Source organism: Hippichthys cyanospilos, chromosome 12 (assembly GCF_059441005.1).
Source record: "Hippichthys cyanospilos isolate Australia breed blue-spotted pipefish chromosome 12, RoL_Hcya_1.0, whole genome shotgun sequence".
NCBI lineage: Eukaryota > Metazoa > Chordata > Actinopteri > Syngnathiformes > Syngnathidae > Hippichthys > Hippichthys cyanospilos.
Genome location: NC_142380.1, coordinates 19,409,664 through 19,435,709, shown reverse-complemented (window position 1 = coordinate 19,435,709; position 26,046 = coordinate 19,409,664). Strand labels below are relative to the sequence as shown.

Genomic DNA, 26,046 nt, shown 5'->3' with positions numbered 1-26,046 from the left:
CCAAACACCAAATCGATCCTTTGCAAACTAAAGGCATTCCCAGCAGAACTATTTGCCGGGTTTAGCTCATGCCCCTGGTAGCCCAGTCAGTCGAGACAGGTTAGCTAATAGCTATGCTACGCCTCAACAACATCACGCCTTCAACAGACTGAACATCAGTCAATCAATCAATCAAATTTTATTCGTATAGCCCTAAATCACCAAAGTCCCAAAGGGCTTCACAGATGAAAAGAGGTCATGTGAAGACCTCTTTCGAAAAAAGAAGTCATACAGAGACATCTTTTCAGTGTAAGGTACACAACACCATCCCCTGTCAAAGCTCCCAGAAGGCGAAGGAAAAACTCAAAAACCCCAATTAGGGGAAAATCAGAAACCTCCAGAAGGGACCACAGGTGGGAGGAGCCCCCTTCCATGCCTGCATGTGTAGAAATAAGAGCAGCACCAACATATTTTGAACAAAACACCAACACCCTCAAATTGTTAGAATACTACACCAACATATCAGTAACATTTCTGTTTGCGTTCACTCGTTGAGAGTGCTGCGTGGTGGGGAGTAAAATTGCTGTTGAAACAAAAAATCAGTACTTCGATAGTGTCTTTTTCTGTCTCTCTTCGTTTACCTGGGATTACTTCCTGAGGTCTAGTAAAAGAAAAACAATGCTGCGGTAAGCCACACTGACTACTGCAGGGTTCAAAGCGTGAGGAAAAGAAATGGCTTATAGTCTGTACTTTATTTATATATTTTTACTGTCACTGTTTAATTTTGGGCATCTCGGTGGCGCAATCAAGCAGTCAATAGCACGTCCGCCTCACAGTTAAAGGGACCCAAGTTCTAATCCACCTCGCTCCGACCGTCCTTCGTGGAGTTTGCAAGTACTCCCCGAGCTTGCATAGCTTCTCTCCAAGGCACTCCAGCTTCCACCCACATTCCAAAAACATGCATGTCAGGCGAATTGGACATACTAAATTGTCCTGTGTGATTGGTTGTGTGAATTGTTGTTCGTCTCTGTGTGTTCTGCAATCGGCTGTCAACCACTTCAGGGTGTCCTCCGCCTAGGGCTGCACAAATAATCGAATTTTAATTGCGATCAAAAAATTGGCTGCCACGATTAATTAAGCTGATCCTCAGCGATATTACCATTCAAAAAGTCAAGCACTTTTTTTTATTAGGGTTAGGGTTAAATCAAGCACTTTGCCATCATACCACCAGGGGGCATGTTTCTCAATTGTCCATTTAGACCCATTTTGAAAAATCTGAAAAGAAAAAAAAAATGGAATAAATTCGGTTTGAAATTACCAAAAACGGTCACATTTCCTGTTTTTACTTTTTGTTTTGTGCTTAGGCAGAGTTCTCCTTCTGCCACTAATGAGCAGAGTCACTGGCCATGCGCTCCTGTTATCCATTGCAATCAGGTGCTTTATATTCTAGCCGGTGCAGAAGAGTGACTGCCAGGTTATTCCTTTTCCACACTTCAAGCTACTTAGAGATATCTCCTGCGTTCCCGTTCCACATTCTGCCTTCTCAACATTCTTTGGTTTGTACTTTGTTTTCATTTGCACTTCCTTGTTGATGGTTTCTTTTGCTACTCTGTTCCAGTCGCTCTCCCGCTGACTCAAGACATCCTCGTCACGCGTTTTGTTTGTACCTTGATGATTTTGGTTGTACTTTGCTTAGAGGAGTATTTTTGTTTCCACGCTTGGCGTGCGCCTTTTTTTTAATAAACTCTCTTTTTGAACTTCACCTCCTCGTGTGTCTGGTTAGGGTCCTCATCCTGCCCAGGTTCTGTGGTTATTCTTAACAAAAAGGACATTATGACTGCTTGTGCCGTCCTCGCTCCGAAGTGTCAACTTTTTTGCCAGCTTAGACGGCCGGATAACGACGTTTCAATACAACCAGACTGTGTTTCCTTTTGGTCTGCTTTGTTCTGAACAATGGTCATCAACCATTACCCTCTTTAGGTCGCCGTAAAACTAGAAAAACAACGATACATAGCACTTTTCAAGCTAACAAGTTGCACAACGAAAAATACTCTCATTTCCAATGTCTCTAACGCTAAACGAACCAAATGAACAGTGGCATAATTTTTGAACTTGTGAACTTACCGACAAATTCCCGTCCAAGGCAAAACAAATAAGGTCAACAATCCACGAACATGAAGTTGTCTTTGCGTGCTGACACATTGGACACCTCACATCTTCTGAGGAAAACAATATTTTAAAGCGTCCAGAAGAGAAAGCTCCAAGTCCATATACAATCCAAAACAACAGAGGTGGTATTTCACTTCTGCAGGGCAGAATGCTGCTACTTGATTCAAATTTGCTTAAAAGTAATGTGCTTGTGCTTCTAAATAGGCTTATTTTTTTCAATGGTTTGCACTCAGCAAAAAGTTAGCTATGTTGCCCAGTGTGCCAGGTTTTTGCCATGTTTTGTGAATTTGTATAGATTATTTACTTTATTGATTTGAGTTTTTATTAGTATTATTTGTAAGTATCAAGCCTATCAAGCCAACATTTCTATTTATTGCCCTTTAAAAAAAGGGCAATAAATAGAAATGTTGATGAATACCACGATGAATAATCATGATGAACAATTGTGATTTCAATACTGACCAAAATAATCATGATTATTATTTTGGCCATAATCGTGCAACCCTACCACCGCCTACTGCCCAAAGCCAGCTGGGATAGGCATCAGACCCTTGTGAGGATAAGCGGCTATAGAAATGGATGGATGGACGGATGTTTAATTTGTTGATATTGTCCTCTAAGGATGTCACGTGTACCCTCGGTGTACCCTCCCCTTTGTTAAAGTCAGCTTTGACTCCAGCTCACTTGTGATGCTGAACAGGATAAAAGTGGAAAAAATAATTTTAAATGAATCACTCTTGTGTATTTTGAGCTGTAATGCTACCTGTAGTTTGTCACACAATGCATGATGAGTAACCCTGGCTCCCTCTGCTTTGCAGGTTCCTTCCATTCCTCAACAGGTAATGTGTCAGCCCGTTATGAGACCGACATCACTCCTGCTGGCTGGACCTTCTCCATTTGGGGAGTGATTTATACCTGGATCTCCGTTATGGTCTTATATATCACCTTATTTGTGTTCAGGGGGTATGCAAATATCAGTGTGTGTACTGCAGTCCAACATTACTATTTATGCTCAAACAAGGTAAAACTTTTTTTTTTCCTTTTTTTTTAACAGTTCCTGGGCTCAGTGTCTACTGCCGTACGCCTTTTATTTCTTCTGGCTGTGCAACCTTGTAATGAATATGATATGGCTGGTGTTGTGGGACAGAGAGTATGTTTATGGTTTCCTACTCATCTTATTACAGAATGCATGTTCATGTTAATTTGTCCAGTCATGTTAAAAGTTAGAACAAATAACACACTACAATGCCTAGTTGTCTGTTCCCTTGGCACTTGATGGCAATAAGCAATTATGTCCAATATGGAGCATACACATCCAACATATGTGTGGTTGGTGTAACTTAAGGGAACCCTAACCCAAAGCTCATTATATTTCTGGAAACTTTTGGGTCCCTGGGACTTGCAAAACTAAAAAGATATAAGTTCCAACAGGAATGTTTGCAGTCATAAAAATTGCACAATAAAAAGGACACATTGTAGGGAAGCCAGACAATGCTTCAAAATCATAGGTGGAATATCAAGTAATGTATGAATCGAACAGAATTGGGACACATTTATTTTGAAGTTACTCCTGGTAGCAAGCTCATGAAAATGATCTACAGTACTACTTGATCATTTTTACCTGACAGCATGAGCAGCATTCGATGTAAAAAATGTTCTTTTTTGCTCAATTGACGTTCTTTTTTTTTTTGGTGAGATCAAAACAAACATGCCGGACGAAGTTGTTAAAAATGTAAGTGTTCAAGTTTTGCTAAACAAAAGAGTAGATGGATGATGATTAATTAATTGATTGATGTTAAAAAATGATGAGTCAAATGGACATTCATTTGAAATTATGAGTCCCTGTCAAAAATGATGCATCTAAGACGCCGGGACACAGGCAAACGAGAGCGCTGCTGTCATGAAAAGTCAACTGTTCGGAGCTTTTAACCATGTTCCAATATTGCTGTGTTACCCTTAATGTTTTCATAATCGATGCATTTCTAAGCATTCCTTGCATATTCTGCGCTCTCATACCGGCCTCGCATACGCAGATAAACATAGAGTAGATGAGAGAAAACCTATGATGACAAAAGAAATTCATACCTCCCCTACACCTACACCTACTACACAAAGTTTTATTAATGCCAAAATGGTGAAAATAGCCTAGGCTAGGAACCCTCACTAGTGAATATGGCCATAACAAGCTCGTCACTTAACTTAAAGGTAAATAAATCCTTTATATTTTTTTATTTATGATGTTATTTAATTGTATACATGTAAATTATATATAAGTAACACTATACTATTTTGATACCAATTTTTAATATTTATATACAATTTGGATGTTTTTGCATGAAGTTTTACACACAATAGCACGACGATTGTTGTCACGACCACGTTTCCGAGAGTAACTTCAAAATAAAATGGTCCCAATGCTGTTCGTTTCATTCTTGATATCCTACATTGTATTTTGAAGTATTTTATGACTTACTTTTTAACCATCCACATCACCAAATACAATTCACTGGGGCGCATGCTCCTGTGGTTGCCGGTCCGGTAGATAGGGCATATGCTACTCCAGTAAAAATTTCACAGATAAAAACAAATTCACTTCAGAGCACACATGCCGGATACTACTTAGTATAGTAATTCATTGCTGCTGTATTCACTCAACATTAAAAAATGTGCACATGGCTAATTAATATGGTAAATTGTTCCCGTGTAGCTTCAGTGAAAGGAGCCGGTAGGAGATGAGAATCACAAGAAGTCAGTAAGTTTACCATTGTGATGACTTATAGTGTAACTCCGATGGATATCAGAAAGTCATTCTCCCGCAGCAGGGTAACATAAGTTCATGCTAAGTTAGCTAATGTTATTCCTAATGTATAATAATCATTTGATGTACGAGCTGTTGAGGGATTTTGCATTACTAAAGTAATTCATTGCTACTGTATTAACTCTTCACAAAGAAGGCCAACATAGCTAATTAATATTGTATTTTTTTTTTTTTTTACGTGTATACATAAAGCATAATGCTGCTTATGGTCTATTGGCTCTGCGTAGATGATAAGTTGGAGAATCAGAATGAACTGAATCAGAGGTGTCAAACGTACAACCCACGTCCTGGCCCGCAAGAGGTTTAAACCGGCTCACAAGATAATTTTGCGAAGTACAAAAGTAAGCAGAATTTTTTTGAATAAATTAAAAACGTGAAATGTTTTATGATTAATATTAATGTTAATATATTATGACTAAAAGTGATGTTGTACTTGCTAACACAACAGCACTCGGGTTCTGATTGGAGGGCGTGGGGGTCGTTCCTTCCAATCACACTCCAGGTCTCACTGTGATTAGTCTTGTGAGGCAGAACAAGCAATTTCCCAGAACAGTCCTCCTCCACCACACCATACATGGATCAAAAATTGTGGATACTCTGAATTGTTGTGTACATAGGCACTAACAAAAGTTGGGAACCGTACCCCCACCCGAAGGCAGAAGGCTCCTTCCCTGCCAGAGAGTTGACATTCCATGTTTCATGTGGTAGCTTACCTGGGAATCCGGCTGAATAGGTCGATGCCATTGGCCACCGCCCAGCTGTCTATGCATCTAAACCCTTTCTCCCATCCCACAGATGCTGAGCCCATTGGAAGCAATCTAACATTGTCCTCCACCTATAATTAATTATAAATTGTATGACTATGCAGTATGGTAGTGGGACTGCCATAGGATTTATTGTTTAGAAAGGGTCACCCCTACCAGTAATTGACATTTTGTAACATCTCCCTTATCACTTGCCTTACCGTTCATGTGCCAGTGTACCCAAGTATACCCAATGTCATTGTTTGGTTCATATTTACAAATAGTTTACAGACATGTCATTTATTCAAATTACACCATTACAGAAGAAGAATTCAGATTTACTTTAATAAATTTGTGGGACACTGACACGCCAACATTGTCACAAATACCTGTAAAAAGCTTTATTGAACATCTGACTATCAAAAAATTGCACATAAAGTATGCTCACTTGATGATATTATGTTTGTTTTCTATTTTAGGTTGATGCTATCGGCATTGGTTGTATTGATCCTGATTGTGATTTCCAACTACAGTGCCTTGAGTATTTGTTGCTTTGTCACTGATTACTATGGACTCTGGCTAAAAACCTACTATCGAAAAGATCTGATCTGTGTCACAATTCTGGTAGGTGGACTTACTGTGTCGGTGCAAGTGTTGAAAATCTCTTTTTTTTTACATTTATTTCGGTCGAGTTACCACCCTGCTTCTCAGGGCAGCAGTAACAGTTATTTTTTTGTAGAGTACAGTATAATGATCTATGCATGTGCGTTGTTTTATACAAAATTGGTTGCATGTGAAACCATGCTTGTGTGCTTTACCGTTTGTTGTTCCGTTGCCTAAAGGGTAACAACATTGCCACTTACAGAAGATGCTGATTGTTTGCCTGTGCACTAATGTTTCCTAATGCATACAAAAGGAGGATATGTGACTGTTTCAAATACACAACGTTGAAATTCTCTTTTAGTTTGACTGTAATTTGTTTTTAAAGAATATTGACTATAACTATACAACTGAAACAGCTTGACATCAAGTGGTTTGAGTCACCTGCTGCCATACCATGCTCCTTTCTTTTATATATACAGTGGGCCCTCGTGTTACGAACTTAATCCATTCTGCGGCTATGCTCGGAACTCGAATTGCTCGTATGACGGGCAATCCAAACCTATGTTAATTAGTGAATGCGTGCAACGCGTGCAAAAACCTTAGGTAAAAACACCATGACTTTATACACATATTAAAAATTAGTAACACAATCTACTGTACAGTTAAATTAAATAACATAAATATACAAAGGAAAAATGACATTTACCTTTGGGGCGACGTGACTTGAGCTGGGTGGAGGCGGAGGGGAGCAGAGACGAACCCGCAGAATTTTTTTTTTTTTCTTAAACGAGAACTTTTTTTAAACAATGACTTTTTTCGTTTAAACGAGAACGTTTTTTTTTAAACGAGAACTTTTTTAATAAGAACATATCACTGTCAATTTCCTTCTCTTTAATCCATAATAGAAGAAGCCCCCTGGCAAGGAAAGTCATGCCCTTAGAAGACTTGCTTGCTTTAAAGGCTTCCTTGTTCTTGAGAATTGTACCGATTGACGAGCGGTTACGGCAATACTCACTAGCAACGTTAACTATGCGTGCGCCTCCTTCAATTTTTTTTATTATCTCCTGCTTCATTTCTATTGTCATCATCCTCTTACTTCTTCCTTTACCACAACTTGCAATTTTAGAAGCCGTGTCTAACATATAAAAGTTTGCAAAGTCTTCACAACACACTGACCAGCTCGTGCCATCAAGCAAGATGACGGAGTTCGGCCAATAGCATATCGACATTTCTGTGATTGATGTGACGCCAGCCAATAGCATATCGGCATCTCCGTGACTGCCTTAATCGACCAATAGCATATCGGCATTTCCGTGACATGCAAGAAAAGTTGTTTTTGTTGATGCAGCAAAGCGAAAAAAATAGTGCGGACACACTGACCGGCATGTTGGATGGTTCGTAAGACGAAAGGTTTGTGCATTTGTGCGCAAAAAAACACCGCGGTCCACGTCGTAAAATGCAAAATACGTAAGACAGGGGATTCGTAAACCGGGGGCCCACTGTACACACACACACACACACACATATATATATATATATATATATATATATATATATATATATATATATATATATATATATATATATATATATATATATATATATATATATATATATGTGTGTGTGTGTGTGTGTGTGTGTGTGTGTGTGTGTGTGTGTGTGTGTGTGTGTGTGTGTCTGTGTGTACGTGTTGTGTGTACATGTGTCTCTGTTAATGGAAACTTTGAAGGTCCAGAATGGTTTGGCTCTCTACACAACATGGACATCCATTGCTTCCTTGATCAACTTCACTCTAGTTCTTCAGTTGTGGGGTGTGGTCAGGAGCACGGCAGCAACAGTATCGCTTTGCTTGCTGTTTGCGGAGCTGGTCGGCTGGTAAGAAAGATGTTTTGGCTATGCTTGCGTTTTGCATTTTGTTCCTAGTCTTTCTCTATTTTCTCTTGGTCCAACACAGTACTGTGACACTGCTCAGTAAATATTGGTAAAAATGTGTTTTTGTCATCATCTAATGTACGAATTTATCGCTGTCGCAACACATGTAAATACACAACTACTAGTGGTACCTTTATTTAAAAACTTTGGAGAAAAAAAAAAAAAGTCTCTTCTTATGAAGGGAAATTAGGTTATGAAAGACAAACATTTTTGGTGTTATTTCGAACATTTATTACAATTTTTAATCCATCCATCCATTTTCTTCCGCTGTATTCTGGAGTCGGGTTGCGGGTGCAGCAGTTTGAGCAGGGAAGTCTGGGCTTCCCTCCTGCATGTTCTCGGTTGTCCCCGGGGCCTCCTCCCAGTTGTACATGCCCAGAACCTCAATTGGCAACTCTCAATGCATCTCCAAGAGAGAGTCCGGACACCCTGTGAAGGAAACACATTTCGACTGCTTGTATCCGGGATCTCGTTCTTTTGGTCATGACCCATAGCAAGTGACCATAGGTGAGGGCAGGAACGTAGATTGACCAGTAAATGGACAGAGTGGTACATCGTCCACATCACAGCAGACGCTGCACCAATCTCCCAATCCATCCTACCCTCATTCGTGAACAAGACGCCAAGATATTTGAACTCCTCCACATGGGGCAGGACCTCATCCCTAATCCATAGAGGGCATTTCACCGTTTTCTGACTGAGGACCATGGTCCATGGTAAATTTGGGGGTGCTGATTCACACTTAGCCATGAACCACCACAGTGAGAGTTGAAGGTCTTGGCCCTGAAGAAGCCAACAGCAGTACATCATCTGCAAATACCACAGATGAAATGCTGAGACTCCCAAACCAGACCCTCTCAACGCTTCAGCTGCACCGAGAAATTTGTCCAGAAAAGTAATAAACAGAACTGGTGATAAAGGGCAGCCTTGGTGGTGTCCAACCCTCACTGGAAACATATTTGACTTACCGGTACTCGTTTTAGGAGTGCATGCTGCCAAACACCCTAATATGGCAGTTTCGGTCGGTCCCTGTACCACTGTTGTCCGAGTTTGGTCCGTATTAGCCCCTTTTACTTTAGTTCCCCTTTCCCTTCACACCAAAAATTGTCCCGGGTAGGGAAGATTCCGCTAAGCCAGGGGTGGGCAATTCCAGGCCTCGGGGGCTCGTGTCCTGCATGTTTTCCCGTTTTCTCTCTTAAACGCACCTGATTCAAATGATTAGGATTATTTTCAAGCTCCAGCAGAGCTTGTTGATGAGCTAATGGTTTAAATCAGGTGTGTTAAGGAGATAAAACTGGAAAACATGCAGGACACCAGCCCCCGAGAACCTTAAGGGCCGGAGTTGCCCACCCCTGTGCTAAGCCTTTAACCCGGAACCATTTCAGTTGCTAGTTGCGACTAGAGTCTTCAGTGAGCTACCCGGGTTGCTCGAGGGGGGCGTGCTGTTCTAACTAACGCTGATTGGTTGGTTGAACTCAGAGGGATGTTGTTTCAGTATCAACAGCTGCCATTATGCTTTGTTTACGCTGTGTTCAGTTTAATATTTTGAAATCATGGAACAAGAGAAAATTGATAGGTGGATGGGTACTCTGGAACAGATTCTAATGCAAATTGACGGAGAAGACTACATCCACCTCAAATTTACTTCAACTATGAGAAAAGGCGTGTTGCTGTCCGGGATGACCACCATGAGCTGGCGCATTTGTGACGCGGAGCTTTAAAGAGAATGAAAAACACTCGGACAGAACACAGACTGAAGGAGATTTACTAGCGACCTAGATCAGAAATCCGCTATATTTAGTGCTCAGTCCGTGTATTCTTATATAAAGCTTTTTGTCATAAACAACATGCCGAGAGACGCTGAAACACCAGCCTGCCAGCGGGCATCAGCAAATGCGTCGGCAAAGCGACTTCTCTTCCCTTCTACTTCTCAGAGTTGAAGCAAACTGGTGTTAGATCATGGAAAACCCGAATCACGCAGCAAGAATACACTGAAGCAGACTTATGACAGCAGGCAGCTTTAGCCGAGTCTGCAGCATGCACTGCCCTGAAAGCTCTGCATCTCAAAGGAGAACACACAGAAATCGTTCCCGCTGGCGGTGCATGTCTAACCAAGTGTCCTCTCCACAATGGGTGCCCGAAAAGAACACGCAGCGACCGCCGCAGATTGCTTTAGTGCAGACAGTCTTTTTCATTGTGTACTTTTAGCTGGCTTGTAGTCACAAAGCACTCGTTGGAATTGGGAAAGTGTTTGCTCCAACAGCGACTCATAGTTTTGATAGATTGTGTAACGTGTTATTTAGTATGTACTGTATGGTGTTTTCATTTAGTTACATTTGTTTTCTCTTTTGAATGGATGTGTTCTTAGTTTAATTTGAGTTACATGCGAGAAAGAGAGGGAGGTGAGGTTTGAGCGAGACTGATGTGAAAGGGGGGAAAAAAAATAAAAGAGACTTGCCTACGCATTGGTCTTGTCGTTAGTAGAAAGACAGCAGAAATAGAATGATGGTTTTGCTCTTAGAGAATCCGAGAAGCTTCCTCCTTCCACTTCTCAAGTTTACAGATTGCACAGCCCGAATGTATATGAATTTATTCTTATCAAGTTAACAGCTGAAAATAAAGAAAAAACTAATTAGGCTCCATTCTCATGCAGTGTGTGGCAGCTTCTTTAGTTCATCATCCTGCATGTCATTCAACTTTTATCGAAAAGAGGGGGGAGTGCAAAACCCACCACCACCACCATGTCATCAATCCAATTTCAATAAGTGCCCCCCCCCCCCCCCCATCTCGGTATGAACGCAGATGAATGGGCCAAATACCAGGAACCTACGACCCGGAACCCCACGCCCAGAAACTAATAGTACCTGGGCTGTTTTGGTGTGAAAGGGGCTATTGAGCGCAATGAGTCAAATTTGTTTGTGGTCTTGTTCATGAGTGAGGGCAGGATGGAGCACTGTCTGCTGTGAAGCAGACTCTGCAGCGGTCTGTCAGTGAGACTCTTGATTTACCGGTCAATATACGTTCCTGCCCTCACTTATGGTCCTAACCGTAAGAAGTAGAACAATGATATAAGTGGCTGAAATTAGTTTCCTCCGCAAGATGTCTAAGCTCTCCCTTAGAGATAGGGTGAGAATCTTGGTCATCCGGAAGGGACTCTAAGTAGATCCATTGCACCCCTGCATTGAGAGTCAGCTGAAGTGGCTCAGGCATGTGGTTAGGATTATAATGGACTGCTTCCTGGTGAGCTGTTCCAGCCATATTCCACTGATAGGAGGCCACAAGGATGAGCCAGATACATTGGCAAGACCATGTCTCTCTGCTAGACTGGGTATACCTCAGGATACTCCTGAATGAGATGGACCAAGGGCTCGGGAAAAGGGAAGTCTGATCTTCCATGCTGGGGCTGCTGCCCCATTTACTAAACTGAATGAAGCAGATGGATGCAAGGATGGATGTTTTATTAATTTTGTATTTTCTTGTGGACTAGTACTGTAGCACAGCAAAATGGTAGATTTTTTTCATAATTTAGTTACCTCATTTATGACATGAACAAATCTCTTTCTAGGTTTATTCTTGAAAACTGGGTACTGGATCGATGGGTGCGCAACATTTTGACAGTCTACCCAACTGTAATCGTGGCGCTGTTAGGAAATGTCTTCAAACATTTTGATCAACTGGACCCCAGCCCAAATGTCATCTTTATTGGTGAGTTTACTCACAGTAAACCATTAAATAATTGAAAAATGACACCTTGGCTCATTTATTGATCATAAATGTCCATTTCAACTGAATACCTTTTCAAAATACCAACAGTGGCACTTTTTTTCACCATAAACAACTCAAATTTCATGTTCATGAATACATTTTTAATATTCTCTTTAAATGTTTTATTATCCCACTGTCTGGTTTGGTTCACCCTCTGTCACCCATCATTACACTTTTAACAAATTAATACAAATCAGCAGCAACCTATTGTGTCAGAAGCAGCACACTCACTATTTACTATAAAAGGAGACTCTTGAGAAAGTCTTATAATTTACATTTGCATATTAATGCGTCCTCCATGTCATATTGTCAGAGAAATCTCAGAAAAGAAGACTAGGACAAGCCTAGCTGCTTAAACAGCAAAAAGAGTAACTCAGACCAGCCAAGATTGACTTTTCTATGCTGGGCATAGGGAAAAAGCTTGGGCAAATGAGCTCCTGGGTTTTCCAACGCTAATTTCACTGCCCAGCCGTCCCCCCCTGGCTTTTATTGAGCAAAAGCATAGCAGATTACAAGACACAACAAGAGAGCCAGCCGGGCGCCACCGGCAGCTGGGCCAAGGTCACACTTTCGTGCGTCAACAGCTCTATCTAAGGACAGGGTCAAGATGAACTAGGATTGCATAAATGGGTAACAATGAACTAAGCACATAATGATAACAACCTAATATATGATTCCCTTCACAGGTTATCATATATATAATAATATATATAATTATAATAAGCTATAATAAGCTATGATAATTATAATAACTATAATAAAAGTCAATATCATTTAAAATGAATTTTTACTAAATACAGTGGACCCCCTGTTTACGACGTCTCTGGCTTGCGTTTATTTCACCTTCTGATGTCTACCGTTGTGTTTTTTTTTGTCACCTCTTCACGTGATTTTTTCCGCGCTACGACAAAAACACCTCCTAACTGACCGCATGGCGGTCAGTGTGCGTGCATGACTGCGAGTTGCTCCAAGGCTTTTATGTCTATAGTGCATATAGTGCTTACGTCAATAGAATGCTGGTTTGCTATTTATTGGCGTCATGACTCCCTAAGATACTGGTCTGCTATTGGTCGGCGTCACGGAAGCACTAAGATGCTGGTCTGCTATTGGTCGACTTCACGGTTTCCAAAATGCAGAACATTAAAGCTTTGTTAATAGAATGCCGGTTTGCTATTGATTGGTGTCATGACTCCCTAAGATACAGGTCTTTTATTGGTCGGCGTCACGGAAGGACTAAGATGCTGGTCTGCTATTGGTCGGCGTCACGGAAGCACTAAGATGCTGGTCTGCTCTTGGTCGGCATCACAGTTTCCAAAATGTGGGACATTAAAGCTTTGTTCGCCTGTAAAAACATATTTATAGTGCATTTTAGTGCTTAATTCAAACTTGAATGTTAGCCATGGGTCCCAAGATTGCCATGGGTCCCAAGATTCCTAGTGATGGTAAAGAGAGAAGTAAGAAGATGATTGAAGCTGAAATGAAGCTGGAGATAATCGGGAAATATGAAGAAGGCTAAGCTAGGCTAGGCTACCCTCACTATTGAATATGACCCTAACAAGCTCTCATGGTACTCAAAGGTAAATAAATCCTTTCTGTATTTTTTATTTATGATTTAATTGTATACATGTATATTATATATAAGTAGCACTCACTATACTATGTTAATACCACTTTTTAATCGTTTGTATTGACAATTTTTATGTTTTTACCTGGGGTTTTACAAGCATTTGCTATTTAACATAGGTTTGGATTGCCCACCATGTGGTGAATTCGCGTTACGATCCCAACCGTGGAATGGATTAATCTCGTAAACCGGGGGCCCATTTATATATATTTTATATATAAAATTATTCTCCATACTCTGTTCTTTTCGTGTCATAATATATCCATATGATTACAAGTGCTGCAGTTTTAGTGTAGTGTTTTTAGCCAATTAGAATTCAGCTAACGTGTGTTGCCAGGCAGACGTCATGTCTTCCCGAGCCTAGAGGCACTGGGCATTCACTAGAACAGTTGAAGGCTTCTGTGCAGTGTGCAATGACATATTGTGTACAGGCCCATATTTTTGTCAGACAGCTGCAATAGCCAAACGAGTCATAAGATCACCATCTAGAGTCCTCATGTAGATTGTGACATAAGTGCACTCACTGCAGGAGCGCGATGCTATATTGATCCACCATGTTTAACGTTGGAAGTAGTTAAAGTTATTTAAGAAAAAAGAGAAAAAAAAAACATGTTGCTCAACGATCTAACGTTAGGTCATGAGCATAGCGTATATCAAAGCCAGACTCGCCGACGCCTTTTTTTTTTTTAACCCACAATGGCTGAAGAAGAGCAAAACGGAAATTAGATTGTCACGACTTTCAGCATTGGCGTTCATGTCAATACAAAAGGATTTATTATTGGAAATGAAACATGAAGACAAACTCTACAAGCAAGTCATGAAAGTCTTTCTGAGGAACAAAAGAATGGATTTTGGACTGAAGTAACTTCGCGACAGTGGTTTTGGATGAGTTATGTTTTTTGTCATATTATGTCATTCATATTCTAAGGTCATGTTTGGTTGGGTTTGGTGATTGTGAGATTGTGGGGTTTTGTTCATGTTCCTGTTCCACTCGCGTCTGCCTTGTCTGCGTTCTTCTTAGTTTGATTTGGTTAGTTTGAAGTGCTCTGAAAAATAGCCTGTGTCGCCCAGTAACGTGTGTGTGTGCGCTTGAGGGGTCCAATCACTAAAGGCCTCACACCTGCTCTAGGACCTGCGAAATTCTTTTTGGCCATCTGGCTTATTGTGACTTGAAGGTCAAATTAATTATTCAGTCATGAACTATTTTAGTCTTATCATTGTCATTACACCATATCATTGCAACAAAATTGCAACTGACGTCATACACTTAGAAATATACACCAATTAATCCAGACACTTATGTTTATTCAATGTACATGAAGCACCATACGTAAGCCGCTGTTCTGCCTCTTAACCTCAGCTAGTGTCTGTCATGGTCTGGCATGGCGAGTGGAGTGAGGAGGTGCGAGGGAATTGACCCAAGGTTGCAAGAAAGCCAGAGGGGGATGTGCTCAAAAACTGAGGTTTTAATAATCCAAAGAAGGAAAGAACAAAAATAGACAAAAGTTGGGCAATGTACAAAGGAACAAATGCTAAACTAAACTTACGGGGGAAGAGTGGCCGTGTGACCGGAGGAAAACGAGGAACGCGACAGCGAGGAGACGACAGCTGGAAGGTGACAATTGCAATAACCCAGCAACGAGCAGTGACAAACCTACAACTTATATACACACACGACACTAATTACAAAACAATGTGAAACAGCTGGGAGAGAACAAGAGGCAGGGGAAGCTGATTGGAAGAAACGCAAGGGGCAGGAACACATAGGCAACAGGTGGACAAAATCAAACTTACGAACAGGGAGGAGAGACCGACGCGGGGGGACAAACATTTCTAACTGAATGCCTAAACAAAAAAAAAGCTCAACAACTAAACCCACAACAGAATAAAACCCAGGCAGAACGTGACATAACCCCCTCCTCAAGGGGCGGATCCCAGACGACCCCGAAACAGAAACCAACCGAAGATGGCATGCACGGCGGGTATAAGAGCGACCGGAGGAGGGCAAAAAACACAAAAAAACAAACAGAAACATTCCAAAAACACCATAGGCGCAACCCAGGGCATGCCACGAGGTAAAGGGCCTAGAGGACTGGGCACTAGTCCCAACGAGCTGGGCCAGGAGAGTCAGGAGGACGTCCGGAACGCCAGACAAGGTGTGCCCGGCGGGGTGAATTAGGCGGGCGTCCTAGATGCCAGACAAGGCGGGTCCGGCAGAGAGAGTTTGGGGGGCGTCATTAATGCCAGACGTGGCGGGTCCGACGGCGAGTCTGGGGGGCATCCTCGACGCCAGATGAGGCAGGCCCGGCGGCAAACATCTGGGGGGCATCCTCGACGTCAAGAGGGCCCGGAGGCGAGAGTCTGGGGGGCGTCCTTGATGCCAGAAGAAGCGTCGGGCGGACGCCGGCAGAGGAGAACCTAGGTGGCGTCGGCCAGGTGCCGACTGGCGGAGACCCGCGAGGCGTCGATAAGCCGACTGGCTGCTGTAGTGTGGGTTCTGGAGAGTGCAGCAGCGCCGCGGCTTGCGGCTTGGGCAGCTGGGGCTGCAGCGCCATGGTTGGAGGCTTGAGCAGCTGGGGCTGCAGCGCCGTGGCTGGTGGCTCAGGAAACTGCTGGTGAAACCTTTAGCTTCATTGCTACTGGGGATGGATCAAAGAATTTAGTAACCGTATTGGGCTGGCCTGGTGCACGGGAGACTGCCGAAAGCTGACGGATGGCTCGGGAGACAGCTGCAGGACCCTGGCTGGCTGCTCGAGAGATGGCTGTAGTGGTTTGACTCTGAACTTGAGGGGTGGTTGCTGTGCCTCAACTTCATGCTCTGAGAGCAATGGCACCAGCTTGGCGGCAGCGGCCTGGTGTAGCATTCGGGAGGGCGCAACTAACACGGCTTAACTGGGAAATCGGGAAGACTGCAGTTGCAACGGCATGATGTGGTAGCCCGGGAGACGCTGGCTGCGGCGGATTGACGTGGAAGCTCTGGAGACGCCGGCGTGACATGGGACTCAGAAGACGCCGTTTGCGGCGGCTCGAAGAGTACCAGCAAGCACTGGGTAGGGAACTGGGAAAGTGGTTGCTGCACTTGGACAAGGGACTGAGAAGACGTGCGCCATGTGCAGACCAGGATCACGGGGGACATGCACCTTCTCGCTAGGCGCCCAGTAGGCCGGCACGGGAGTTCAGGCCTCCAGTTGCAGAGGCTCAGGGTCCGGGACGTCCAGCTGCGGGGGCGCAGGGTCCGGGACCTCCAGCTGTGGGGATGATGGGTCCGAGAAGCTCATGCTCAGTCTCCGTGGCACCAGGATGGGCGTGCTCAGATACCATGGCACCAGGACGTGCACGCTCAGTGGCTGGGGAGCCGGGACGGGCGTGATCAGCAGTGGCAGGAGAGCCGGGACGGGCGTGCTCAGTGGCAGGGGAGCCGCGACAGGCGCGTTCAGCAGTGGCTCGGGAGCCGGGACGCGGACGCACTTTGGCTGGGGACTAGGGACGGGCGTGATCAGCAGTGGCAGGGGAGCCGGGACGGGCGTGCTCAGTGGCAGGGGAGCCGCGACGGGCGCGTTCAGCAGTGACTCGGGAGCCGGGACACGGACGCACTTTGGCTGGGGACTAGAGACAGGGGCGCTATCCACATCATCCTGCCACCGGGGAACTCGGGGAACGCAGACACAGGGGGCAGACTTGAACATAACAGGAGGGAGTGCGCATGGAGGGTGTGACTCGTGATGGGGTGAAGATGACGAAACACAAAGTGACGTGAGGGGTGCTATGGGATGCAGTGACTCTAAAGTATGGTGTGCCAGGACAGGTGCATGGCGTGTAGAGGATGAGTGCCGATGACCTTTACTAGGGTGCCCCCGTCGGCCTCCCCGGGATGGACAGAAGGCCAAACGGGTGCCCCAGTAAAGGTCTCGGTTAACAGGCTTGAAATCTAAATCTTCTAAATCAACACTTGGAATCACTATCATAATTGGAAGGGCAAGGATAAAGAAAATCATTGTCAAAATCAAAATTGTCAAACAAAAAAGGACTCGGACAAACAAATTCATAACCGGACTCTGAACGAATTTTAACGAAGGGGGAACAATCCTCTAAATCAGAAAAATCCTAAAATAGTGTAGTGAGGAGGGCTAATAGGTGGTGGGGGCTGCTCGGACGGGAACAAGGGCGGTGAGTAATCATCGTGGTCAGAGAAATCGGAATCGTGAAAGACGTAAGGTGGAAAAAAGTGGGATAAGAGAGATCAGAAGCAGAGGTGTAGGACGTGGAAGAAAAAGGCGTGGATAACGGGTATTGAGCGGTGCTAGCGGAAGTAGGAAGTGTGGAGGACGGGTACGGAGAAGTGTGTGGGGGGGGCTCGGACGACAGGAACAGAGGAGGAGCAGACAATAGGACTTATGCTGCATTCAGATGGAGCGCGTCGTTTACGCTCTATGCAAGGCATTTTGTCAAGAGGTCAAGATGAAGTTCACTTTTCACGCAACAGTATCACACGAGGGGAGGGGAGTGAGCTTGCCGTGCACTTTACAGTGGATCCGGAAAGGAGAGCATTGCTGAGAACGTTCACTTTTCCGGGATATGGCAGAGCCAATATTATCTCCGACAGCACCTTTATTATTCTTTTTTTACACTATGTGTCCCTCGCTTCATGGCAATACTCGTTTGCCAAAAAAGAAAAAAAAGTTTCAATGTCGCAATTAAGTGGCCAATACCATGCTAAATACTGTACTGTCAGTGCTGGACTATCGTTAGCTTAGCACAGTAACTACGGTTCAACCGCTGTTAAAAAAAGGAAGCAAATGCTACACATACCAGTTGTCCCAATTTCTCCCTTCCGCCTTTCTACAAGCCAGGTGAGTGCTCTTGCTTGTCTCCGTTTTGTATTGAAAGCTCAGCTGGCCGTGTTGGATAGCTCCCAGTGATCGCAAAGGAGCCGCCACGATTCGTTCCTGCCCCCTGGTTGAGACGTTGAACGTTCCCGAAGCTGATTGGCTGACGCGACGCGACACGCGACAAAATTTAATTTTTTTTTAACTTCTCGCTTCACACGTAATTAAAAATGTATATACACACGACACTAATTACAAAACAACGCAAAACAGAACAAGAGACAGGGAAAGCTGATTGGAAGACGCGGGGGGAGAAACATTTCTAACGAAATGGCTAAAGAAACCAAAAATCTCGACAACTAAACCCATAACAGAATAAAACCCAGGCAGAACGTGACAAGTGACAGTAAACCCTGTTAATAAGTTTGTTGATCAGAAAGCAGTAACTGAGTTTACATGAATGTTTTCACATTCCACTGAAATAATTCCAAATGGAGATCTCTGGTCACCTCTTTCTGTGACAAAATCTATTCCAATCTGCTGTACATTTATTTTCTCAGTCATGATGATGCCGTTTAAACAATTATTTGTTAAGGTGGACTTCATGTCTCTATTTAGCTCAGTACAGTGGGCCCCCGTGTTACGAACTTAATACGTTCAGCGGCTATGCTCGTAACGCGAATTGCTCGTATGACGGGCAATCCAAACCTATGTTAATTAGTGAATGCATGCAACGCGTGCAAAAACCTTAGGTAAAAACATCACGACTTTATACAAATATTAAAAATTAGTAACAATCTACTGTACAGTTAAATTAAATAATATAAATATACAAAGGAAAAATGACTTTTACCTTTGGGGCGACGTGACTTGAGCTGGGTGGAGGCGGAGGAGAGCAGAGACCAACCCGCAGAATTGATTTATTATTTTCTTAAATGAGAACTTTTCTCAAAGGAGAACATATCACCGGCGTTTTCCTTCTCTTTAATCCATAATAGAAGAAGCCTCTCCATTTTGTTGTTGACCGAGGACCGTCCCCTGGCAAGGAAATTCTTGCCCTTAGAAGATTGCCGAGCGGTTGCGGCCATACTAGCAAGGTTAACTATGCGTGCGCCTCCTTCGTATTTTTTTATTATCTCCTGCTTGGTTTCTATTGTCATCATCCTCTTACGTCTTCCTTTACCGCCACTTGCAATTTTAGAAGCCATGTCTAACAGATAAAGTTTGCAAAGTCTTCACAACACACCAACTAGCTGTGCCATCAAGCTAGATGAAGGCGTTCGGCCAATAGCATATCGGCATCTCCGTGACTGAGACCGTGACTGTGACCTTAATCGACCAATAGCATATCGGCATCTCCGTGACTGAGACCGTGACTGTGACCTTATAAGACCAATAGCATATCGGCGTTTCCGTGTCATGCGAGAATAGTTAATTTGTTGACGCAGCAAAACGAAAAAAATAGTGCGGACACACTGACCGGCATGTTAGATTGTTCCTAAGACGAAAGGTTTGTGCATAAGAGGGGTACAAAAAACGCCGCGGTCCACGTTCGTAAGATGAAAAGTTCGTAAAACAGGGGGCTCACTGTATTTGCAATTCTTTTAAAACTCGTTTTAAAGCAGCATCTTGATACAATAAGTTACGAGTACTTTAAACATTCTCCCTTTGCAGGGGAGTCAAATGCCAATGCAGCCATTTTAAAGTGCTTATACGACATCATTACGCATTTGTCAAGACAGTGCATGTATACATAGACCAGGCGCAGCTTGGATATTCCAGCTGACCTTATTGCCCAAAGGAAGATATCACTCTTGTGATTCTGAAAGTTCCATTCAGATTCTGTGTTTGTATTCCGAATGAGATGTTTATATGGAGCATTTTTATTGTACTGGTTCAGAATCATTTTAACCAGAATACATGACTCCAAGAATATGGTGGTCATGAACAATCACGGGAAAATTTATGGCCCATTGACAAACTTGCAGATAGATGTGACTGCTGGATCGCCTTGTCGTGTTGCAGCACGACACACAAAATGGCCTCCAAATATATTCTTTATGTATACATTCACACATGTACCAGCCAGCAAGAAAAGCCTCGTTACTACTACCTGGTTGGCTACTATTAGAAGCAATATGAGAAGATTTTCACCTGGGCTATGTCATTCTCATGTACTACCCTAGTATCCAACACCAAGAAAAGAAACAAACAAAAAAAAAGTGCTGTTTTAGAAAATTTAACCAGCCTCACTGGTTTATGAAGGACATCGCACGTCAAGTACCTTAGTATATTGTGTGGGGTCGCGTGGGGTGTGACAGGGCAGATGGGGTCACAGAGGTCAGATGTTCTCAATAAAATGTTTATTTTGTCACTCAAAGTTCAAAGAAACTATATCAAAACAGGTGGTCAAAAGACAGCAATCAAAATCAGGTTGGTTCTTAGAATTCAAAACTATTCTCTTTACAAAGTACAAACAAAAGCAGGAAAGATATATGATCAAAAATGCAAAACTTGAAATAAAGTCTGTTCACGGGATTCCAAAACTGGCGCACAAAGTACAACTTAAAGCAGTTCAAAAACGGTCAAAGTCCAAATAAAACCTGTTCTCACAACTCTCTGGCTTTGTCTTTGGTGGCACTCTCTTGCTTCCCGTCTCTCGGCCTCAGCAGCACAGTCTCTCGCTTCAATCAGCCAGGTCGGCTTTTATCCCATTACTTGATCAGCTACACCTGTTGAGGCCGTGAGGCATGCTGGGCATTGGAGTCCTCGGCATCTCGGCCATTTTGGGGTGTGGCATTGGTGCACAGAAGGGGAAGTAGCGGCCCTCTACTAGACGTCCCCTTGTGATGCCACAATTGCTTGAAAATAGGTTTTTCATAGAACTTTTTTATCAAGGTCATGTGATTCACAAGGTCAGTTTCAAGATCAAATTAGTCAAAATGTTAAGTTACTTAAATATGCACCAATCTTCTAAAAGGGTATACAGCCTAACCTTTCTTCCGACATCTCTAAATTAATGCGTGCCATTTTCTTTTGTCACATTCTGACCAATCCCAGCCAGTCAATACTGATGAAAGGTTCATCAGTACTGACTCTTTTAAGTTTGCAACCAGCAAAACAAAGAACATGCCCGGATGCAGTTGTTTTTGGTTAAACATTTATAATTTTCCTTTTGATCACCACAGAAACACTTTAAAAGTAATCAAAACACAACTGTGCAGTCTGGCTGTTGAATGCAGTCATATATGTCAATTAAACTGCCTTTGAAAAAGGTCAAATAAAAAGGTTCAATGTATTTCACAGGACATATAGCAGTATAAATAGCAAGAATATTGTGACCACTTAAAGTGGTGGAAATGCAGTGAACACTTTTCACTTCAATCATCATATAGCACGAGCAAGATAAAGGTTGAATGTGCAAATATTCCTGCATTAGCCTGTGACCAGATTTATTTCTCTTGATACAAATGGCACCACCCTGAGCTCTTCATGGTATGGTCAACTGATGTAAGATTAGCATAACTGTAATATAATCGTTGATGATATGACCCGCTCACTAATAACATGCATGTATTTTGTTTTGTGTCTTATCAGTTACTCTCCTGGTGTTGGCATGTGTCCTGCTAGTGTTCAGAGTCTGTAATGTCATCTGGAGAAACAAAAGACGACCCCTCTTCTCTCCAGGATCAGCGCGGCTGCTGATTTCACCTCTTGACGGAAACAAGTTCAAGATCTTATCCTAAATAGAAAAATCTTGTTGTTTCCTTCAGACCACTAGAAACACAAACCCCTTTTAGACAGCCCAATTAGATACCTTTCAAAAATATATACCTCAGACTTTGATTTCAATATCTTACAGAAACAATACAGTGCCTTAAAGTTGAAACACCAGTGGGGCATTACTTTAAAAATGCCCTTTACCTATTTGCATTGTGTAAGCACACAAATGTGAGGTACAGCATGCTAAAGTTATGTATTTCATTTTTTAATCATTTAATCATATTTTTCACCGAGGTAACTGTTAATGTTCAGATAATCTCATAATCATGAAGTGAATGCAAGAGCTTGCACAGGTAAGAGTTGAGATCAGTTGTTTATTTGAACACAGAAGAGATGGAAATAGTTGGCTTGCACTCAAAGTCACGAGTGGCAGAAGACAGACAGACAGAATCGAGCCGTGGCTCAATGTCTGTTCAGAGGCAGTCGGGAGCGTAGTCAGGCACGTGGGACAGGTCTCCTTACTGGAGCAGCTGGCCTTAGGGAAATCGAGGACAGGCAGGGTCGAGACAAGGGCCTGGTGCATTGCAACACGTGTACCCGGATGTCTGGCCCAATGTTAATACGCTGTGTTCTTTTTTGTACGTCTTAATCTCTTGAGGGTTTGATTCCTAGAAGGAGCTATATTTCAAGTTAGTTTATTTTAAACACTATACTTCCATGTCTTGGATGAGGCAATCCTAAAATATATTATGAACCATTTTTTGGATAGTATTATTGTTTATAGATTGGGCGCAATGCATGTAAGGTCCCATTGAAGTGACAGTGTCAATACCGTTTGCACGTGTGTTGATGATACATAATACAGAAGGTATGGGGTCAAAATTATGGTAAAAGTATTCACAAATGTGTATTTCAACTCACAAATGCATATTTCAATCCACAAATGTCTAACAAATGTGTAACCAACAAATATGTAACCATTGGCTGTGATACTTCAATACATTTAAGTTAAGATCGCGATTAATTTTGTCAATGTAGCACTGCTTGATGTCTTTTCAACATCCAAACACCAGAAGGGGACTTTCATCACCGCCACGTCACAATACTACCCCTGGATGTATTTGACCCCAACAGTTTCATTTGAGCATTCACCAAACTTTTACTTAGTGAAAATTATGTTGTTTTTTTTCTTGCAGTCAAAACATATATTATTGTATTGGTGCATTAAATGAACTACACTGAAGGCCCAAGCAACGTAATGAGATCATCTGCAGCCAGTGAAGGCCTAGTAGTGTGTTATCTAGTAGCTAGTAGCATGTTATCACAAATTGACACTATGAGTCGGGTGAGTCACAGTGGAGGCTCTGCCAAACCCCAAGAACGACTCATCAAACCAGGGGTGTCAAACATACGGCGCACGGACCACAAGGAGGTTGAATCCAGCCCGCAAGACGATGCCGTGAAGTACTAAAAAACTTAATAGGATTGAACCCATTAGTCCGCTGTTTATAATACTGTAATGCCCTTACGTGTGTTAAAGGATTCACTCAGTCATGATTCTGTCTGATCAATTCTTTTATTGAAAGTAAAATAGAAAAACCAGTTAACAAGTACATTGTCCCAAGCTGCTGTCAGCCGCAACTCACCTTGTGGTAAATAACAACTGACTCAGTCATCATCTCCAGGCTTCCTCATGCCTAACAACAACCATTAAATTACGCAAAAAAATCTCACATTTGCAAGCAATGCGAAGACATTTGACTCAGTACTTCGCAGGCTTCCTTGTTCTTAACAACGAACGTAAGAATCCGCAAAATTTGATATTATTACAAGCAAAGCATTTAGTGTTGTGCTGCTGCTCATCACAAATAAAATCGCCCCGGAGAGATTGCCAATGGGTGGGGGTCATTACGTGGACCACATTCACCTTTGGTCCTTGTTGTCTCTCATGCCTCATGCCTTGATGTTTCCAGCACACGGGTGGACCCGATGACCGTTACTTTTAATGTTAAAGTTTTGTATGTTTCCCCGGTGAGCGGCCACGACAGATATCGCACCCACACACAAATTCACACGCCTACAACCACCTGTTTGTCTGTATGTTGGCTCTCTTCCAGGCCGTTCGCAACCACCACCATACCTCGTCTACTGGACTTCGCCCAAATTCATTGCACACACATATTAGATCTTGATTGCAATTGGATAAAATTGGAATGTTGAAATGTGAATTAAAAACTGGGATAAATAATTGAAACCACATTGGTCTTCTCCTTCTTCTGCTATTTTGCTCTCACTGCCTTCTAAGCATCCTGGCCACAAAGTGGCATTCAAGTCAGCGCCCCTAGCTTTGGTAAAATAAAAATTTGAACCACCACATCTACAGTCAAGGTTCACCCAGGGCTAACAATATAGCCTCCACAACAGTCTTATTTCATTTTACATTTATTTTATTTACCGCTCAGCTGTTAGCACATAGCTTCAATTTTTTGAAGCCATGTACGTATTTGCCATGACGTCATGACTTCTTAATTAGTTATTTTTTATTTATTTTTAACGTGTATGTCGCATATCATTACACAATGACTTAGACACTACAGCACCATTTTATTCTGTTCCAAGTCTTTACAGTTCACAAAGTTGTACAACCACAGATTTTTGGGGCATTTTCCTTCATCTGGATATTTGTCTTTCATTGTATTTTATTGTTTAGTTCACATGTGTATGGAAAAAATGGAAATGGAAAAAAAAGATCATACAAAATTTCCATTCGGTTCATTCAACTTAAAAAAAAAATGCTACATTATGATAACATGTATAGGTGACCCAAAAGGTTATTTAACGGGAATTTTAACTTTGTTTATTTTTTATTTTTTTTACTTCTCGAAAAATTTTTTTACAGAAATGACTCCTGTTTGGGATGGCTATTTGGGTCCAAGTCAGTGTGCAGAGCAAAAATCAAGGAGAGGATTGCCAGAAATTATCACGGAGAAAAGGAGACGCCTGTGGTTGGCAAAGTTCAACCAGTATCTGAGAGGAAAAAATACGGACAACATCCAAATTTGTTCTGCTTATTTTTTTTCAGTTAAGAAAATATTGATTGCAAGCAACTAATAACAAAGTTTGTAATGCGATGATGACATTTTAATGGTAACGTGTAGCGTCTCCCTCACCCATCCACACGCCATCTGATTGTAAACCTCCAAACCTTTGTAGGATTAAAGATCTTTGGCTGTGTATGGGCTCGGTGAAAAATACTTAGTTGAATATATATAGATATGTAATTGTGGGAAGAATACCCGGATCGTCGTTTATCCAGGATGAGTCACGACGCTGAAGTTGGCTTCACGGACGCGCTCCCGAGAATCAAGCCTTTCATTCCACTTTAAAAGCCCGAAATTGCGATTTCTTGCCGTTAGAGGACATTGTTTCCCACATGTTTGCATGCAGACGTGAATGCTTTTCTCACTTTTGTGTCGTTTGTGTCATTATCAAAACAGATGTCAACGTTCTCCTGCTGCTACATTAACACAATGACATTAGGTATCTAACCTGTTTCATTATCTACACATTATCTATCTATCTTTTGAAGTCTCGTGCATCTGTGGTCATATTAGCAGCGGCCTGGACGTTGAATTAAAGTCCAATCTGTACATGATTAAAGATTATTACAATGGAGAGTTTACACTTGAAATACCATACACATATATAAGAAATCTAGGTAAGACATTTCCAACGGTCTGGCGAACGTTTGTTCCTGCTTTCGCTGCCCGGGTAATGTGTGTGTATGTGTGTGTGCGTGTGTGTGTGTGTGCGTGCGTGTGCGTGCCTTTTACTGTGGGTGCGCTTCATGACGGGGGGGGGACT

At 42.5% G+C, this 26,046-nt stretch overlaps 1 protein-coding gene across 1 annotated transcript in view; it reads left to right on the top strand.

The window, feature by feature from the left end:
* The window catches only part of LOC148415236 (uncharacterized), a 38,113-nt gene extending 13,677 nt beyond the window's left edge, over nt 1-24,436 (top strand). Inside the window, exons 2-7 of the mRNA XM_088429451.1 lie at nt 2,967-3,111; nt 3,203-3,298; nt 6,189-6,333; nt 8,042-8,187; nt 11,810-11,949; nt 22,057-24,436. Coding sequence (XP_088285577.1) covers nt 2,967-3,111; nt 3,203-3,298; nt 6,189-6,333; nt 8,042-8,187; nt 11,810-11,949; nt 22,057-22,205 — 821 coding nt within the window. The 3' untranslated portion in view covers nt 22,206-24,436. The remainder of the gene's footprint in view (nt 1-2,966; nt 3,112-3,202; nt 3,299-6,188; nt 6,334-8,041; nt 8,188-11,809; nt 11,950-22,056) is intronic.
* Nucleotides 24,437-26,046: the final 1,610 nt, after the last annotated feature.